The 13,773-nt window shown below is 41.2% G+C and overlaps 1 protein-coding gene across 1 annotated transcript in view; it reads left to right on the plus strand.

Moving 5' to 3' along the window:
• Positions 1 to 238, plus strand: part of LOC120873077 (zinc finger protein 501-like) — a 1,221-nt gene extending 983 nt beyond the window's left edge. The window contains exon 2 of the mRNA XM_040253815.1: positions 86 to 238. Coding sequence (XP_040109749.1) covers positions 86 to 167 — 82 coding nt within the window. The 3' untranslated portion in view covers positions 168 to 238. The remainder of the gene's footprint in view (positions 1 to 85) is intronic.
• Positions 239 to 13,773: the final 13,535 nt, after the last annotated feature.

The following is a 13,773-nucleotide window of genomic DNA, read 5'->3' on the forward strand; positions in this document are numbered from 1 at the left end:
AATGTAAGGATTGTGGCAAAGCGTTTAGACAGCCCTCATGTCTTACTAAACATCAAGTAATCCATACTGGAGAAAAACGTTATAAATGTAAAGAATGCGGAAAAGCCTTCAGTCACCACTCAAGTCTTACTCGACACCAGATAATTCATACCGGAGAGAAACCTTAGAAATGTAAAGAATGTGGAAAAGCCTTCATCAAGCACTCACATCTTATTCAACGTCAGAGAATTCATACTGGAGGAAAAACATTACAATGTAAGGAAAGTGGCAAAGGCTTTAATGAGAGCTCTCACCTTATTAGACATCAGAGAGCGCATACTGGTAAGAAACCCTAGTCATAAGTGATGGAAGAGGTTTGTTCTAAACATACACTTCAGAAAATACAAGACCATTTATTTAAGAAAGAGAAGGAATGACAAAAAGAAAATGTAGAAAAGTATTTAATAAGAACTAAAACTAAATAAATACCAGAAATTGCACACTAGAAAAAGTGAAAGTCACTCGGTCATGTCCAGCTCTTTGCAACCCCATGGACTATGTCCATGGAATTCTCCAGGCCAGAATACTTGAGTGGGAGGCAGATTCATTACCAACTGAGCTATAAGGGAAGCCCGCACAATAGAAAGCATTTCATCAATCCTGTTTTTTGAAGTTCCTCTTCAGGAGAGGTACTGTAGATAGTAATCCATAGTTAAAACAGATAAAAAATTGATATGTTAGTATGGATCACAAGATGAAAGTTGGTATTTAGAAATGTACAGTTATTAGCAATATGTTTTTGTTTATATTGACATGATTTGTGATTATTTGAAAACCAAAATAAATGTGATTCAACTCTCAAATTACTTCATGCTGCTATGCTTCATTTCTAGTGTGTATGCAAAGTTATGTTTTTGATGGTTGCTGTCTCAAAAATGAGACAAGGCCTTCTATCCGAGGTAGAAATTATTTATATTTATTCTCCACTAGAAGATTAAGGACACAGTAATGTAACATGTACATCTAAATGGAGGTGTTAGTCATTCATGTCAAACATCCCTATGAGGTCACCATGAGGTAAGTGTTCAGGGAGTAATTCCACATATTAAAGTAAGATGTACATTTTCAATAGTTATGTCACTTGCTGTTTAAGTAAAATACAATGACAGTTCACTGAAATCTTGATGTGTCTTTATAATATCAACAGAAGTCATGAATATTAGTTGACATGTTTCAAATGAAGACATCTCTGATCCCCTAGAAATGTTTGGAAACCCCTCCCAGAAAAGTCATGTAATTAGTGTATGTCTTGTTTCATAAACAATTACCTCAATTTTGTAACCGTAGAAATCACAGTTCTCAGATCATTGTATCAGAGGAATGAATATCATTGTTTATGCTTGTAATCTGTATTTTATCAGCTACACAGTGGGTTGGAAAAGGTTTTATTCTGACTATGTGATATGACATGTTAATAAAACTGGATGGTTTCTTGTGGTGAAGTAACTCTTTGTTAGCACAGAGGGATGATATCTGTCACAATTAGTTTCCATACTGCCTTGAAGCCTCAAATAATTGGATATTTCCCATCATTTCTCCATTGTACATTTTCCCCCTCTCTGGAACTGCTGGGACATTGGGATGGTTCTAAGAAGGATCATACAGAGTATTGTTGAGAGTTTACCTGGACTAGTCCATGCTGTTGCTGCCTCAGCATCTGTCTGGGGAGCAGGCAGCCTGCAGGTCCTTGAACTCACACCAGCCAGTCCTGTGAACACCTGCACTAGAGGACCACCCACCTTGAGACCAGCAGGCTTGCTGAACCCCGGGGTCTACTGCACAGGTCCCCCTTCAGTGACACCCTCAGAGCTCACCAGATTCCTGCTCCTCTTGCTTTGAATGGACTGATCCACACTCAGTCTGCGGAGCCCACAGCACTTCACCCAAGGTCTCTTATAAAGGCCTAAACCCCAAGTACTGGAGCTTTCTCTGCTTGGTCCTAACCTTGACCTAAGAAATTCCTGCCCTAGAACCTCCTCTCCTGAGAGGTCTCAGGTGTGCTGAGTGTGAGGGCTGAAGCTCAGGGCTCCTGAGTGTAGGTCTTGGGGGAGAAGCATCCAAATAAACAGGGAACTTGCTGAAGACTCATTTCATGGCCCCTCTTCAGACCTGCAGATTTCTAACTTCCTAAGAGTGGCAACCTGACCTCGAGGGTTCATTTTCACTGAAATGGTTCAGAAAGAACCTTGTAAGTGGTTTCAACCCGGTTTCCTGTCAAGATCACTTGACCAGTGTTAAGCAATAACCTTCCCACAGAGTTCTCTCTTGGTCCTGTGGGGGCATCAGTGTGGTGTGTAGGAAGTGCTCCAGGGGACTCTAAGGGGAGGCCTGTGTTAAGGACGTGGCTCCTGGTCCATCTGAGAGCTGAGGCCTGGCTTCAGTCTGAGGAGAGGCTGTAGGGTTGGTCTAGCTGGATTTGGACCAGGGAAGTCAGTCAGCTCACATCATCTGTGTGAGCAGAGGGTTAGGAGCTCTCTCTGAGGAGAGAACAATCAAGAAATAAGTTCACAGGCTGGTCTCCAGGTAGAAAGTAATTGTTCCTGAATCTCTCCTGAGACAGGACAGGAGAGGTGGGTCTTTTCAGCTTTTCAAGGTCCTTCTCTCTGTAGGTGAAATAGTTGCAGGTTAAAGAGCTGTGCAGATGCCTTTGAAGGTAGTTTTTCAATATGCAGAGATGGGTTTGCTACATAACATCCTCCGAGAAGACAGAGCAGGAGGAAGAAGAGGAGGAAATGACAGTTCTGTCCTGGGTCTGGGGCTGTGTCTGCTTTTCCCCCTAAACTGCTTGAACGGAGGGAACCTGCAAACCTTTAGTTCTCTGCTTCTGATTTTTCTGCCTGGGGAGTTTGTTATCAACTTCTTATTTGTTTCCTTTTCTTATCATAGTGAGGACTGGCTCTTTTGATCACTTCTCCCTTGTGTCCCAGAACCTTGTCTCCCTTGCTGTATCCTGGCTTTCTGTATAGCTGGATGAATTCTCAAACTGAATGAGTGACGTTCAACTGGTGAAAATATTCCCTTTGTGAGAGATAAACATGGGGAGGCATAGATTCTGAGATTCTCACTGGCATGTGGTTCAGTCTTGGGACCTTAGAGAAGTAGGGGAAATTAGGGATGAATTTACATATATATGCAACTTGAGACATTTAGAACAGGATTAAGAAATTGTCCTTATGAAGAGAATTACCTCAGTGGTCCAGAATTCCACAGGAAGTTTGGGGAATAGGAGAAAAGTGTGAAAGACCTTTTCTCTATATTGGTAGGAAGGACTCACTCTTAAGTGCAGTCTTAGGATATAGAACATGGAAGTTATATAAGAACTGAATTTTGTATAAAACTGATATTTTTCAGGATTCAGATCACTGCTAACATTTATCCCACTACACCTCATGTTCCGTGGATCAGGTGCTTCTGTGATATTATGATATTGCGAACTGTGATGTTCCTGCTTTTTGACTTTAACAAGGATTTTTGAAAGATTTAGTGAGAGATGTGTATAAGCTGCCAAAATTAATCTAGCAAACTGCACCTTCTTAGTTCCGTTTGCTTTGGAAAATGAACACTCACCTGTGTTTAGTAAGGTTCTTGCATTTTGGGAATGGAGGTTTTCAACACTCAACCCTAGGTCTGATCATTTCCGTTAGTAATATACTCCACACTCATTTTCCAGACAGAATTCTTATCACATCTTTGTATTTTCTACAATATTTACAAGAATATTATTACTTATGTATGTTTTATTGTTATATCTAAAATATAGTGCAACACAAGAGATAGAGATTTTCAAAGGAATAAAAGATTCAGAACCAAGAGCTCTAATTTTTGTCATTATGTGTTTTTGCACCCTAGTGTATTTAAAAAATACAGAGTATTGCCACAAATAAATTATAAGCTTTAAGCACAGAAATCTATTCCTGATTTAATAAACATGAATCATTTTTCTCCCAACTAGTGTATGTTTGTGTGCATGAAATGTTAACAGTATATGACATTTTTTCTGTTTTTGATATTTTTGCCAGTTACCTTAACTGGTAAAACATCCATTAGAGTGGTCTCTGTGTTCAGTTCAATTCAGTCACTCAGTCAGGTCTCTGTGTTGACTTAATTCTTTTTCCATAAAATCGAGCTCAGATCCATTGAAGTAAATCCCAAGCTCTACATTTTCTGAATATTTGATCAAATATTCCAAACAATTTTGAACAGCAATATTTTTTAATCTAAAATTATTTATGTGGACCCGGGATGTGGCCATAAACTTCACTCAAGAGTGAGAAAGTCAATTCCTAGGCAGGTTGATAAGAAGTCCGGGGGTCCCCAAGGAGAGAGGGGTCTGGAATTCTCAAAGAGAAGGAAAGGACAAATTTTTTGTCTACATTCCTTAGTCTTAGTCAATTACACAACTCAGTTTAAACTCTGTACTAGGGATTATACAACAACAATGTAGCCTGCTTGAGGACAGTTTCTCCTTTCTGAAAACCTGGCTAATCCTGTTATCTTAAATGTAAATTATGGGAGTGGGTCTAGTAGATCTTTACAACCTCCAGACATTCTTTTGTTTCATTGGGATAACTAATTAAGAGATATATAACTCCCTTGCTAACACTACTGTGTGGGCACTCTTTCTGCCCCCTTCTGATGTCTATGTCAGAAGCTTTCTCTATCTCTTTTCTACTTTAATAAAACTCTATTACACAAAAGCTCTGAGTGATCAAGCCTCGTCTCTGGCCACAAATCGAATTCTTCTCCTTCAGAGGCCAAGAATCCTGGCGTCTTCTGTGGTTCAGCAACAACCTTTCAAGAGGAGTGGGAGTGCCTGGACCTCGGTCAGGGGGCATTGTACAGGGACGTGATGTTGGAGAACTATGGGAACCTGGCCTTCTCGGGTGAGGACAACTGCCTTCCAGAATCCCTTATCTACCCTCGGGATTTCGGTTCCTTCGCTTGTAGAATGTCTTCTGGAATCGTCTGTGTCCTACAATGGAGTTTACGATCTCTGCTTTTGAGGAATAAATGGGAGTTGGTGAGAATAGACAGAAAGCTTCCTGATGAGTCACATGATTCTAACCTTCCTCTTTCTTGAGCTCTCTGCCTCCTTCGCTCTAGACTAAAGGTCACTCTCTCAGTTTACTGGTATAAAATCATGCTGCCTTCCTCATAAAGACAGAAGTCCACCCTTATTTTTGACTGAGTGTTATTCTGATGGAGATCTCAGGATCTGGGTTTTAACTATTGCCTACTACAGTAAATGTGCTTTCTATAAAGGTTTTTGGGAAGTCACGTCCTGGACTCTTCACATTCTACAATGCCTTCCTCTCTCCTGAGACCACAATGTTGTTCAGTCGCTCAGTCATGTCCGACTCTTTGTGACCCCATGGACTGCAGCATGTCAGGCTTCCCTGTCCATCACCAACTCCCAGAGCTAGCTCAAACTCATGTCCATTGAGTTGATGATGCCAACAAAGCATCTCATCCTCTGTCGCCCCCTTCTCCTCCTTTCTTCAATCTTTCCCAGGATCAGGGTCTTTTCCAATGAGTCGGCTCTTCACATCAAGTGGCCAAGTATTGGAGTTTCAGCTTTGGCATTAGTCCTCCCAGTGAATATTCAGGACTGATTTCCTTTAGGGTGGACTAGTTTGATCTCCTTGCTGTCCAAGGGACTCTCAAGAGTCTTCTCCAGCACCACACTTCAAAAGCATCAATTCTTTGGCACTCAGCCTTCTTTATGGTCCATCTCTTACATCCATAACATAATTACTGGAAAAACCATAGCTTTGACTAGATGGGCCTTTGTTGGCAAAGTAATGTCTCTGCTTTTTAACATGCTGTCTTGGTTTGTCATTGCTTTTCTTCCAAGGAGCAAGCATCTTTTAATTTCATGGCTGCAGTCACCCTCTGCATTGATTTTGGAGTCCAACGAAATAAAGTCTCTCCCTGTTACCATTGTTTCCCCTTTTATTTGCCATGAAGAGATGGGACTGGATACCATGATCTTAGCTTTTTGAATTTTGAGTATTAAGCCAGCTTTTTCACTCTCCTTTTTCACTTTCATCAAGAGGCTCTTTAGTTCCTCTTCGCTTTCTGCCATAAGGGTGGTGTCATCTGCATATCTGAGATTATTGATATTTTTCCTGGCAATCTTGATTCCAGGTTGAGCTTCATCCAATCTGGCATTTTGCATGATGTTATCTGCACATAAGTTAAATAAGCAGGGGACAATATATAGCCTTGACATACTCCTTTCCCAATTTGGAACCAGTTCATTGTTCCATGTCCAGTTCTAACTGTTGCTTCCTGACCTGCATACAGATTTCTCAAGAGGCAGGTCAGATGGTCTGGTATTCCCATCTCTCTCACAATTTCCCACAGTTTATTGTGATCCACACAAAGCCTTTACAATAGTCAATGAAGCAGAAGTAGATGTTTTCTGGGATTCTCTTACTTTTTCTGTGATCCAGCAGATGTTGGCAATTTGATCTCTCGTTCATGTTTTTTCTTAATCCAGCTTATACATCTGGACGTTCTCAGTTCACATACTGTTGAAGCCTAGCTTGAAGGATTTTGAGCATTACCTTGCTAGCATGTACAATGAGTGCAATTGTACAGAAGTTTGAACATTCTTTGGCATTGATCTTCTTTGGGATTGGAATGAAAACTGACCTTTTCCAACCTGTAGCCACTGCTGAGTTTTTCAAATTTGCTGGCATATTGAATGAAGCACTTTAACAGCATCATCCTTTGTAATTTAAAATAGCTTAGCTGGAATTCCATCCTCTCTACTAGCTCTGTTTATGGTGATGCTTCGTAAGACCCACTTGACTTCTCACTCCAGGATTTCTGGCTCTAGGTGAGTAGTCACACCATCGGGATTATCTGGTATGATAAGATCTTTTTAATATAGTTCATCTGTATATTTTCACTGCCTCTCCTTAATAGTCATGTCCAACTCTTTGTGACCTCATGGACTATACAGTCTGTCGAATTCTCGAGGCCAGAATACTGGAGTTGGTAGCCTTTCCCTTCTCCAGGGGATCTTCCCAACCTTCCTGGGTTCGAACCTAGGTCTCCTGCATTGCAGGCAGATTCTTTACCAGCTGAGCCACAGGGGAAACTCAGTATAGTTCGTCTGTGTATTTTCACCACCTCTCTTATTATCTTCTGCTTTTGTTAGGTCCATACTGTTTCTGTCCTTTATTGTGCCCATCTTTGCATGAAATGTTCCCTTGGTACTTCTCTTTCTCTTTTTCCGTTTTTTGGTTAATTTTTATTTTCTATTGGAATAGAGTTGATTTCTGTTGTGTTTGTTTTAGGTTTACGAGAACATGATTCAGTTATATACAGATGTATGTCTATTCTGCGTATCCAGTCGACTTCCCTGTGCTATTTGGTAGGTCCACTGGCATTATCTATATGGTAATAAATAGTGTGTTTTTGTTCATCGCAACCTCTCAATGTCTCCCTGCCACTACATTTTTTTTTAAGTCATAAGTTGGGTTTCTAAGTCTGTGAGTCTGTTTCTGTTTATAGTTAGTTAATCTGTATAAATTTATAGATTCCCCCTCTAAGAGATACTTCTTCTTTCATCTCTGACTTCACTGAGTATGATAAATTCTCAGTCCACCCATGCTCCTGAAAATGTCATTCATTCATTCTTTTGGATGGCTGAGTGTATGCCAGTTTGGAGATGGACACGTGACTCTTCATTTCTCTATAGATGGAACTTCGGTTGATGATCTGTCTTAGATATTGTCTGTCAATAGCACTGCCCTGAAAATTGAGGTGCAACTATCATTTTAAATCATGATTTTCTCCGGGTCTAAGGCAAGGAGTGGGCTTGCCAGATCATGTGGTATGTCTATATTTAGTGTTTTAAGGAATTTCCACACTCTTTTCCTTGTGGCTGCACCCACTCAATTACACTCCTGCCCACAGTATAGGAGGATTCTCTGTGACCCTTGCCCTGAGCAGCAATTAACCTTTGTAGGATGCAGATCATTCCTTTGTAGACCTTTTGGAAGATGGATATTCTGTGAGGCTTGAGGTGATACCTCATTGCAGTTTTGATTAGCATTTTTCTAAAAGTGATCCTGAGCATTTTTTCATGTGTTTTATGGCCATCTGCATGCCTTCCTTGGAGACACATCCACTTAGATCTTTGTGGTTTTTCTATTGGATTGATAGGGGGTTTTTTGCAGCTTGATCATGAGCTGTGTGAGCAGTTTGCATGTTGGGAGATGAATTCATTATTTTAAACATCTGTCGCAAACATTTATTTTCCCATTCTGAGGGCTGTCTTTTTCTTTCCTTTAGGTTGCCCTTGCACTGCAAAAGCTTTTTAGGTGAGGAGGTGCCTTTTTAAAGTTTGGTTTTAGTTTTAATTATTCTAAGCACAGATTCAAAAAGAACTTGTTGTGATTCATGTCAAAGTGTGTTTGCCTGTATTTTCCTCAAGAGGATTAGAGCAATCTTCCGTCCATTTAACTCTTAAGCTATTTGGAGTTTTTCTTCTGTAAGCAGTTAGGGAGAGATGTAATTCTTTCCCTTTACCCTTGTTTAAGGAAGCTCCTCCCTGTCCATCCTGACTGTTAACAGCTTACATTGCCAGCATCAGTGTAGGAGACTTCTCGTGTCTCCACGTCCTCTCTGCCATTTTGTTAGTAAACCTTAGGACATAGGCCACTCTGAGCTGGGTGAGGTGAGATGTTCTTGTAGTTTTGATTTTAATTTCTTTAATAATTGGCAATGTGAGCATCTTTTCTTGGGCTTCATAGCCACCTGGATGTCTTCTGGGGAGAAATATCCATTTAGATCTTTGCCCTCCTCCACTTTTTTAATTGAACAGCATGGGTTGTTTGCGTGTTTGGGGGATGAATTCCTTATTTTCACCTTGGTTGTAACACTTTTTCTCCTGAGGGTTATTTTGTTTTTCCTTCAGGGTTCCCCTCCTTTTGATCTCTGGTTCCTCTGCCTTTTCTAAATCCAACTTGAACATCTGGAAGTTCTCAGTTCATATACTGTTAACGCCTCGCTTGGAGAATTTTGAGCATTACTTTACTGATGTGTGAGATGAGTGCAATTGTGCAGTAGGCTGAGCATCCTTTGGCATTACCTTTCTTTCAGATTGGAATGAAAACTGACCTTTTCCAGTCCTGTGGCCACTGCTGAGTTTTCCAAACTTCACTGCATATTGAGTGCAGGATCTTAACAGCATTATCGTTTAGGATTTGCAATAGCTCAGCTGGAATTCCATCACCTCCACTAGTTTGTTCATAGTGATGCTTCCTAAGGCCCACTTGACTTTGCATTCCAGGACATCTGGCTCTAGGTGAGTGATCACACCATGGTGGTTATCTTCAGTTCAGTTCAGTTCAGTTCAGTCGCTCAGTCGTGTCCGACTCTTTGCGACTCCATGAATCGTAGCTCGCCAGGCCTCCCTGTCCATCACCAGCTCCCGGAGTTCACTCAGACTTGCATCCATCGAGTCAGTGATGCCATCCAGCCATCTCATCTTCGGTCGTCCCCTTCTCCTCCTGCCCCCAATCCCTCCGAGCGTCAGAGTCTTTTCCAATGAGTCAACTCTTCGCATGAGGTGGCCAAAATACTGGAGTTTCAGCTTTAGCATCATTCCTTCCAAAGCAATCCCAGGGCTGATCTCCTTCAGAATGGACTGGTTGGATCTCCTTGCAGTCCAAGGGACTCTCAAGAGTCTTCTCCAACACCACAGTTCAAACGCATCAATTCTTCAGTGCTCAGCCTTCTTCACAGTCCAACTCTCACATCCATACATGACTACTGGAAAAACCATAGCCTGGACTAGACGGACCTTAGTCGGCAAAGTAATGTCTCTGCTTTTGCATATGCTATCTAGGCTGGTTATAACTTTTCTTCCAAGGAGTAAGCTTCTTTTAATTTCATGGCTGCAGTCACCATCTGCAGTCATTATGGAGCCCAAATAAATAAAGTCTGACACTGTTTCCACTGTTTCTCCATCTAATTCCCATGAAGTGATGGGAGCAGATGCTATGATCTTCGTTTTCTGAATGTAGAGCTTTAAGCCAACTTTTTCACTCTCCTCTTTCACTTTCATCAAGAGGCTTTTTAGCTCCTCTTCACTTTCTGCCATGAGGGTGGTGTCATCTGCATATCTGAGGTGATTGATATTTTTCCCGGCAATCTTGATTCCAGCTTGTGTTTCTTCCAGTCCAGCGTTTCTCATGATGTACTCTGCATAGAAGTTAAATAAGCAGGGTGACAATATACAGCCTTGCCATACTCCTTTTCCTATTTGGAACCAGTCTGTTGTTCTATGTCCGGTTCTAACTGTTGCTTCCTGGCCTGCATACAGATTTCTCAAGAGGCAGCTTAGGTGGTCTGGTATTCCCATCTCTCTCAGAATTTTCCACAGTTTATTGTGATCCACACAGTCAAAGGTTTTGGCATAGTCAATAAAGCAGAAATAGGTTTTTTTTCTGGAACTCTGTTGCTTTTTCCATGATCCAGCGGATGTTGGCAATTTGATCTCTAGTTCTTCTGCCTTTTCAAAAACCAGCTTGAACATCTGAAAGTTCATGGTTCACGTATTGCTGGAGCCTAGCTTGGAGATTTTTGAGCATTACTTTACTAGCATGTGAGATGAGTGCAATTGTGCGGTAGTTTGACCATTCTTTGGCACTGCCTTTCTTTGGGATTGGAATCAAAACTGACCTTTTCCAGCCATCAATGCAAAGAAATAGAGGAAAACAACAGAATGGGAAAGACTAGAGATCTCTTCAAGAAAATTAGAGATATCAAAGGAACATTTCATGTAAAGATGGGCTCGATAAACGACAGAAATTGTATGACCTAACAGAAGCAGAAGATATTAAGAAGAGATGGCAAGAATACACAGAAGAACTGTACAAAAAGGATCTTCACGACCCAGATAATCACGATGGTGTGATCACTCATCTAGAACCAGACATCTTGGAATGTGAAGTCAAGTGGGCCTTAGACAGCATCAGTACAAACAAAGCTAGTGGAGGTGGTTATCTTGGTCATTAAGATTTTTTTTGGATAGTTCTTCTGTGTTTTCTTGCCACTTCTTAATATCTCTGCTTCTGTTCGGTCCTTATCAGTCTTGTCCTTTATTTTGCCCATTTCTGCATGAAATATTCTCCTGGTATCTCTAATTTTCCTGAAGCAATTTCTAGTCTTTCCCGTTCTATTGTTTTCCTCTATTTCTTTGCACTGATCACTGAGGAAGGCTTTCTTATCTCTCCTTGCTATTCTTTGGGACTCTGCGTTCAAATAGGTATATCTTTCCTATCACCTTTTACATTTTTGATTTGCAGTTTTGATTTATATTTCTATAACATTTCACAAAGTTGAAAGCTTTTAATGTGACATTTTTAAGAACAGTGTGAGTAAAACTGAGCTTTGGAGATCGGCCTCGTGATCTTTTGCCCTGGTTTGACTCTTTTCCCCCGACGCATCTAGGACATTTCTTCAGGCAGCTTCTGGTGCTGCTAAGTCGCTTCAGTCGTGTCTCACTCTGTGCGACCCCATAGACGGCAGCCCATCAGGGTCCCCCGTCCCTGAGATTCTCCAGGCAAGATCAGTGGAGTTGGTTGCCATTTCCTTCTCCAATGCATGAAAGTGAAAAGTGACAGTGAAGTCACTTAGTCGTGTCCGACTCTTAGCGACCCCATTGACTGCAGCCCCTAGGTCCTGGTGAATAGGAAGTGCCGTCAGCCCAGGATTTTCCGTTGTTGTACCAAAAGCGGCCACAAGGCGGCAGCATTTGCTTATGCTGTACAATTATTTATTTCAGTTAATTTATTTACTGCTGTTAATTTTTATTTTCTATTGAAGTAGAGTTGATTTCTGCTGTGTTTATTTCAGGTTGACAGGAAGTTGATTCAGTTATACATAGAGGTATATCTATTCTGTTCTTTTCCGGAGTATTTTCCCATATAGTTTCCTTCAGTGTGTTTTGTACTTTCTTGTGCTATTCAGTAGGATCATTTGGATGATCTGACAGTAAGTAGTGTGTATTTGTTAATCTCTGTCTTTTATTGTCTCCCTTCCCCAACCTTTTTAAAAAAAATAATCATAAGCTTACGTTTCTAAGTCTGTGAGGCTGTTTCTGTTTATGAATTGGTTCATTTGAGGAATTTATCGATTCCCCGTGGGTGTGATAGTTTGCTTTCTCTCAGACTGGCTTCGTTCAGTATTGTAAACTCTCAGTCCATCCATGCTCCTGAGAATGACGTTTTTCCATTTGTTCCGATGGCTGAGTGTATTCCGGTGTTTCGATGGACAGGCTCCTCTTCATGTCTCTATTGATGGACACTTTGGTTGATGCTCTGTCTTGGAGATTCAGTAGTGCTGCCCTGAAAATAGGGGTGCAACTATCATCTGCAATTATGCTTTTCTCTGGATATGAAGCAAGGGGTGGCCTTGCCAGATCAGGTAGTAAGTCTATGTTCAGTGTTGTAAGGAATGTCCATACTGGTTTCCCTGTGGCCGGCCCCACCCGTTCCCTTCCCCGCCCACAGTGTAGGAGGATTCCCTGTTCCCCTGGCTCTGGCAGCATTTAACCTTTGTAGGTCTTTGGGGGGCTGTCTGAGGGGTGTGAGGTGATACCTCATTGAGGTTTCAGTTGACATTTCTGTAAGAGTGGTCCTGAGCCTCTTTTCATGCACTCTATGGCCATCTGGATGCCTTCTTTGGAAAATGTCCATTTAGATCTTTGCCTGTATTCCTGCTGGCTTCTTTTTTTTTTTTATCTTGAGCTGAGTGAGCAGTTTGCATCATTGGAGACGAATTCCTTATTTTTCACTTTGGTTGCAAACATTTATTTTCCCATTCTGAGGGTTGTCTTTTTCTTTCCTTTAGGGTTACCCTTCCTGTGCAAAACCGTTTTAGGTTAATGAGGGGCCTTTTTTTGTTTGTTTGTTTAGTCTTATTTTTAATAATTCTGAGTATAGAGCCAAAAAGAACTTGCTGTGATTTATGTCAAAGTGTGTTGTGCATATATTTCCTCAAGAGATTTAGAGGAATCATCCCTACATAAAACTCTTTCACCGATTTGAAATTCCTTCATCTGTAAGAGGTTAGGGAGAGATGTAAATTCTTTCGCTGCTCGCAGTTGAGGGAACCTCCACTCCGTCCTCCATCGTGACTGTTAACAGCTTACAGACCCAGCATCAGTGTAGGAGGGCCCTTTTCTCCACAACCTCTCCAGCCTTTACATTTTTAAGGCTTTTTGACAAAGGCTGTTCTGACCGTTATGAGCTGATACCTCCTTGTACTTTTTTAATTTACATTTCTGTAACATTTCACGACGCTGAAAGCTTTTCATGTGATATTTTTAAAAACAGTGTGAGTAAAGCTGATCTTTTGAAATGGGCCGTGTGGTCACTAGCCCTGTTCTGAATCTTCCCACAGCCCACCGAGGGCCTCGGCTTGTCAGGGTCCAGCCCTGGTGGATCCAGGGTGATTTGAAGGGGAGACAGATAGGCGAGGAAAAACTTATTTATTTAGAAATATAAAAAGAGATTAGGAAGAAATAGTATACTAGGAAAATTTAGTGGAGAAAAGAGGATGAATAACTTGGTTTATGGGGAAAGCCAATAAAATCTCACAAGAGATTTGTACCATCTACGTTGGGCTACTGGCGCCCACTTGAATATCGAAGGGTGCCACGCCTTAGGCTCCCATTTGCGTGGATCTTAGTAGCCAGGGCAAATAAGTAGA

This window comes from Oryx dammah, unplaced genomic scaffold (genome assembly GCF_014754425.2).
Source record: "Oryx dammah isolate SB20612 unplaced genomic scaffold, SCBI_Odam_1.1 HiC_scaffold_13, whole genome shotgun sequence".
NCBI classification, from domain to species: domain Eukaryota; kingdom Metazoa; phylum Chordata; class Mammalia; order Artiodactyla; family Bovidae; genus Oryx; species Oryx dammah.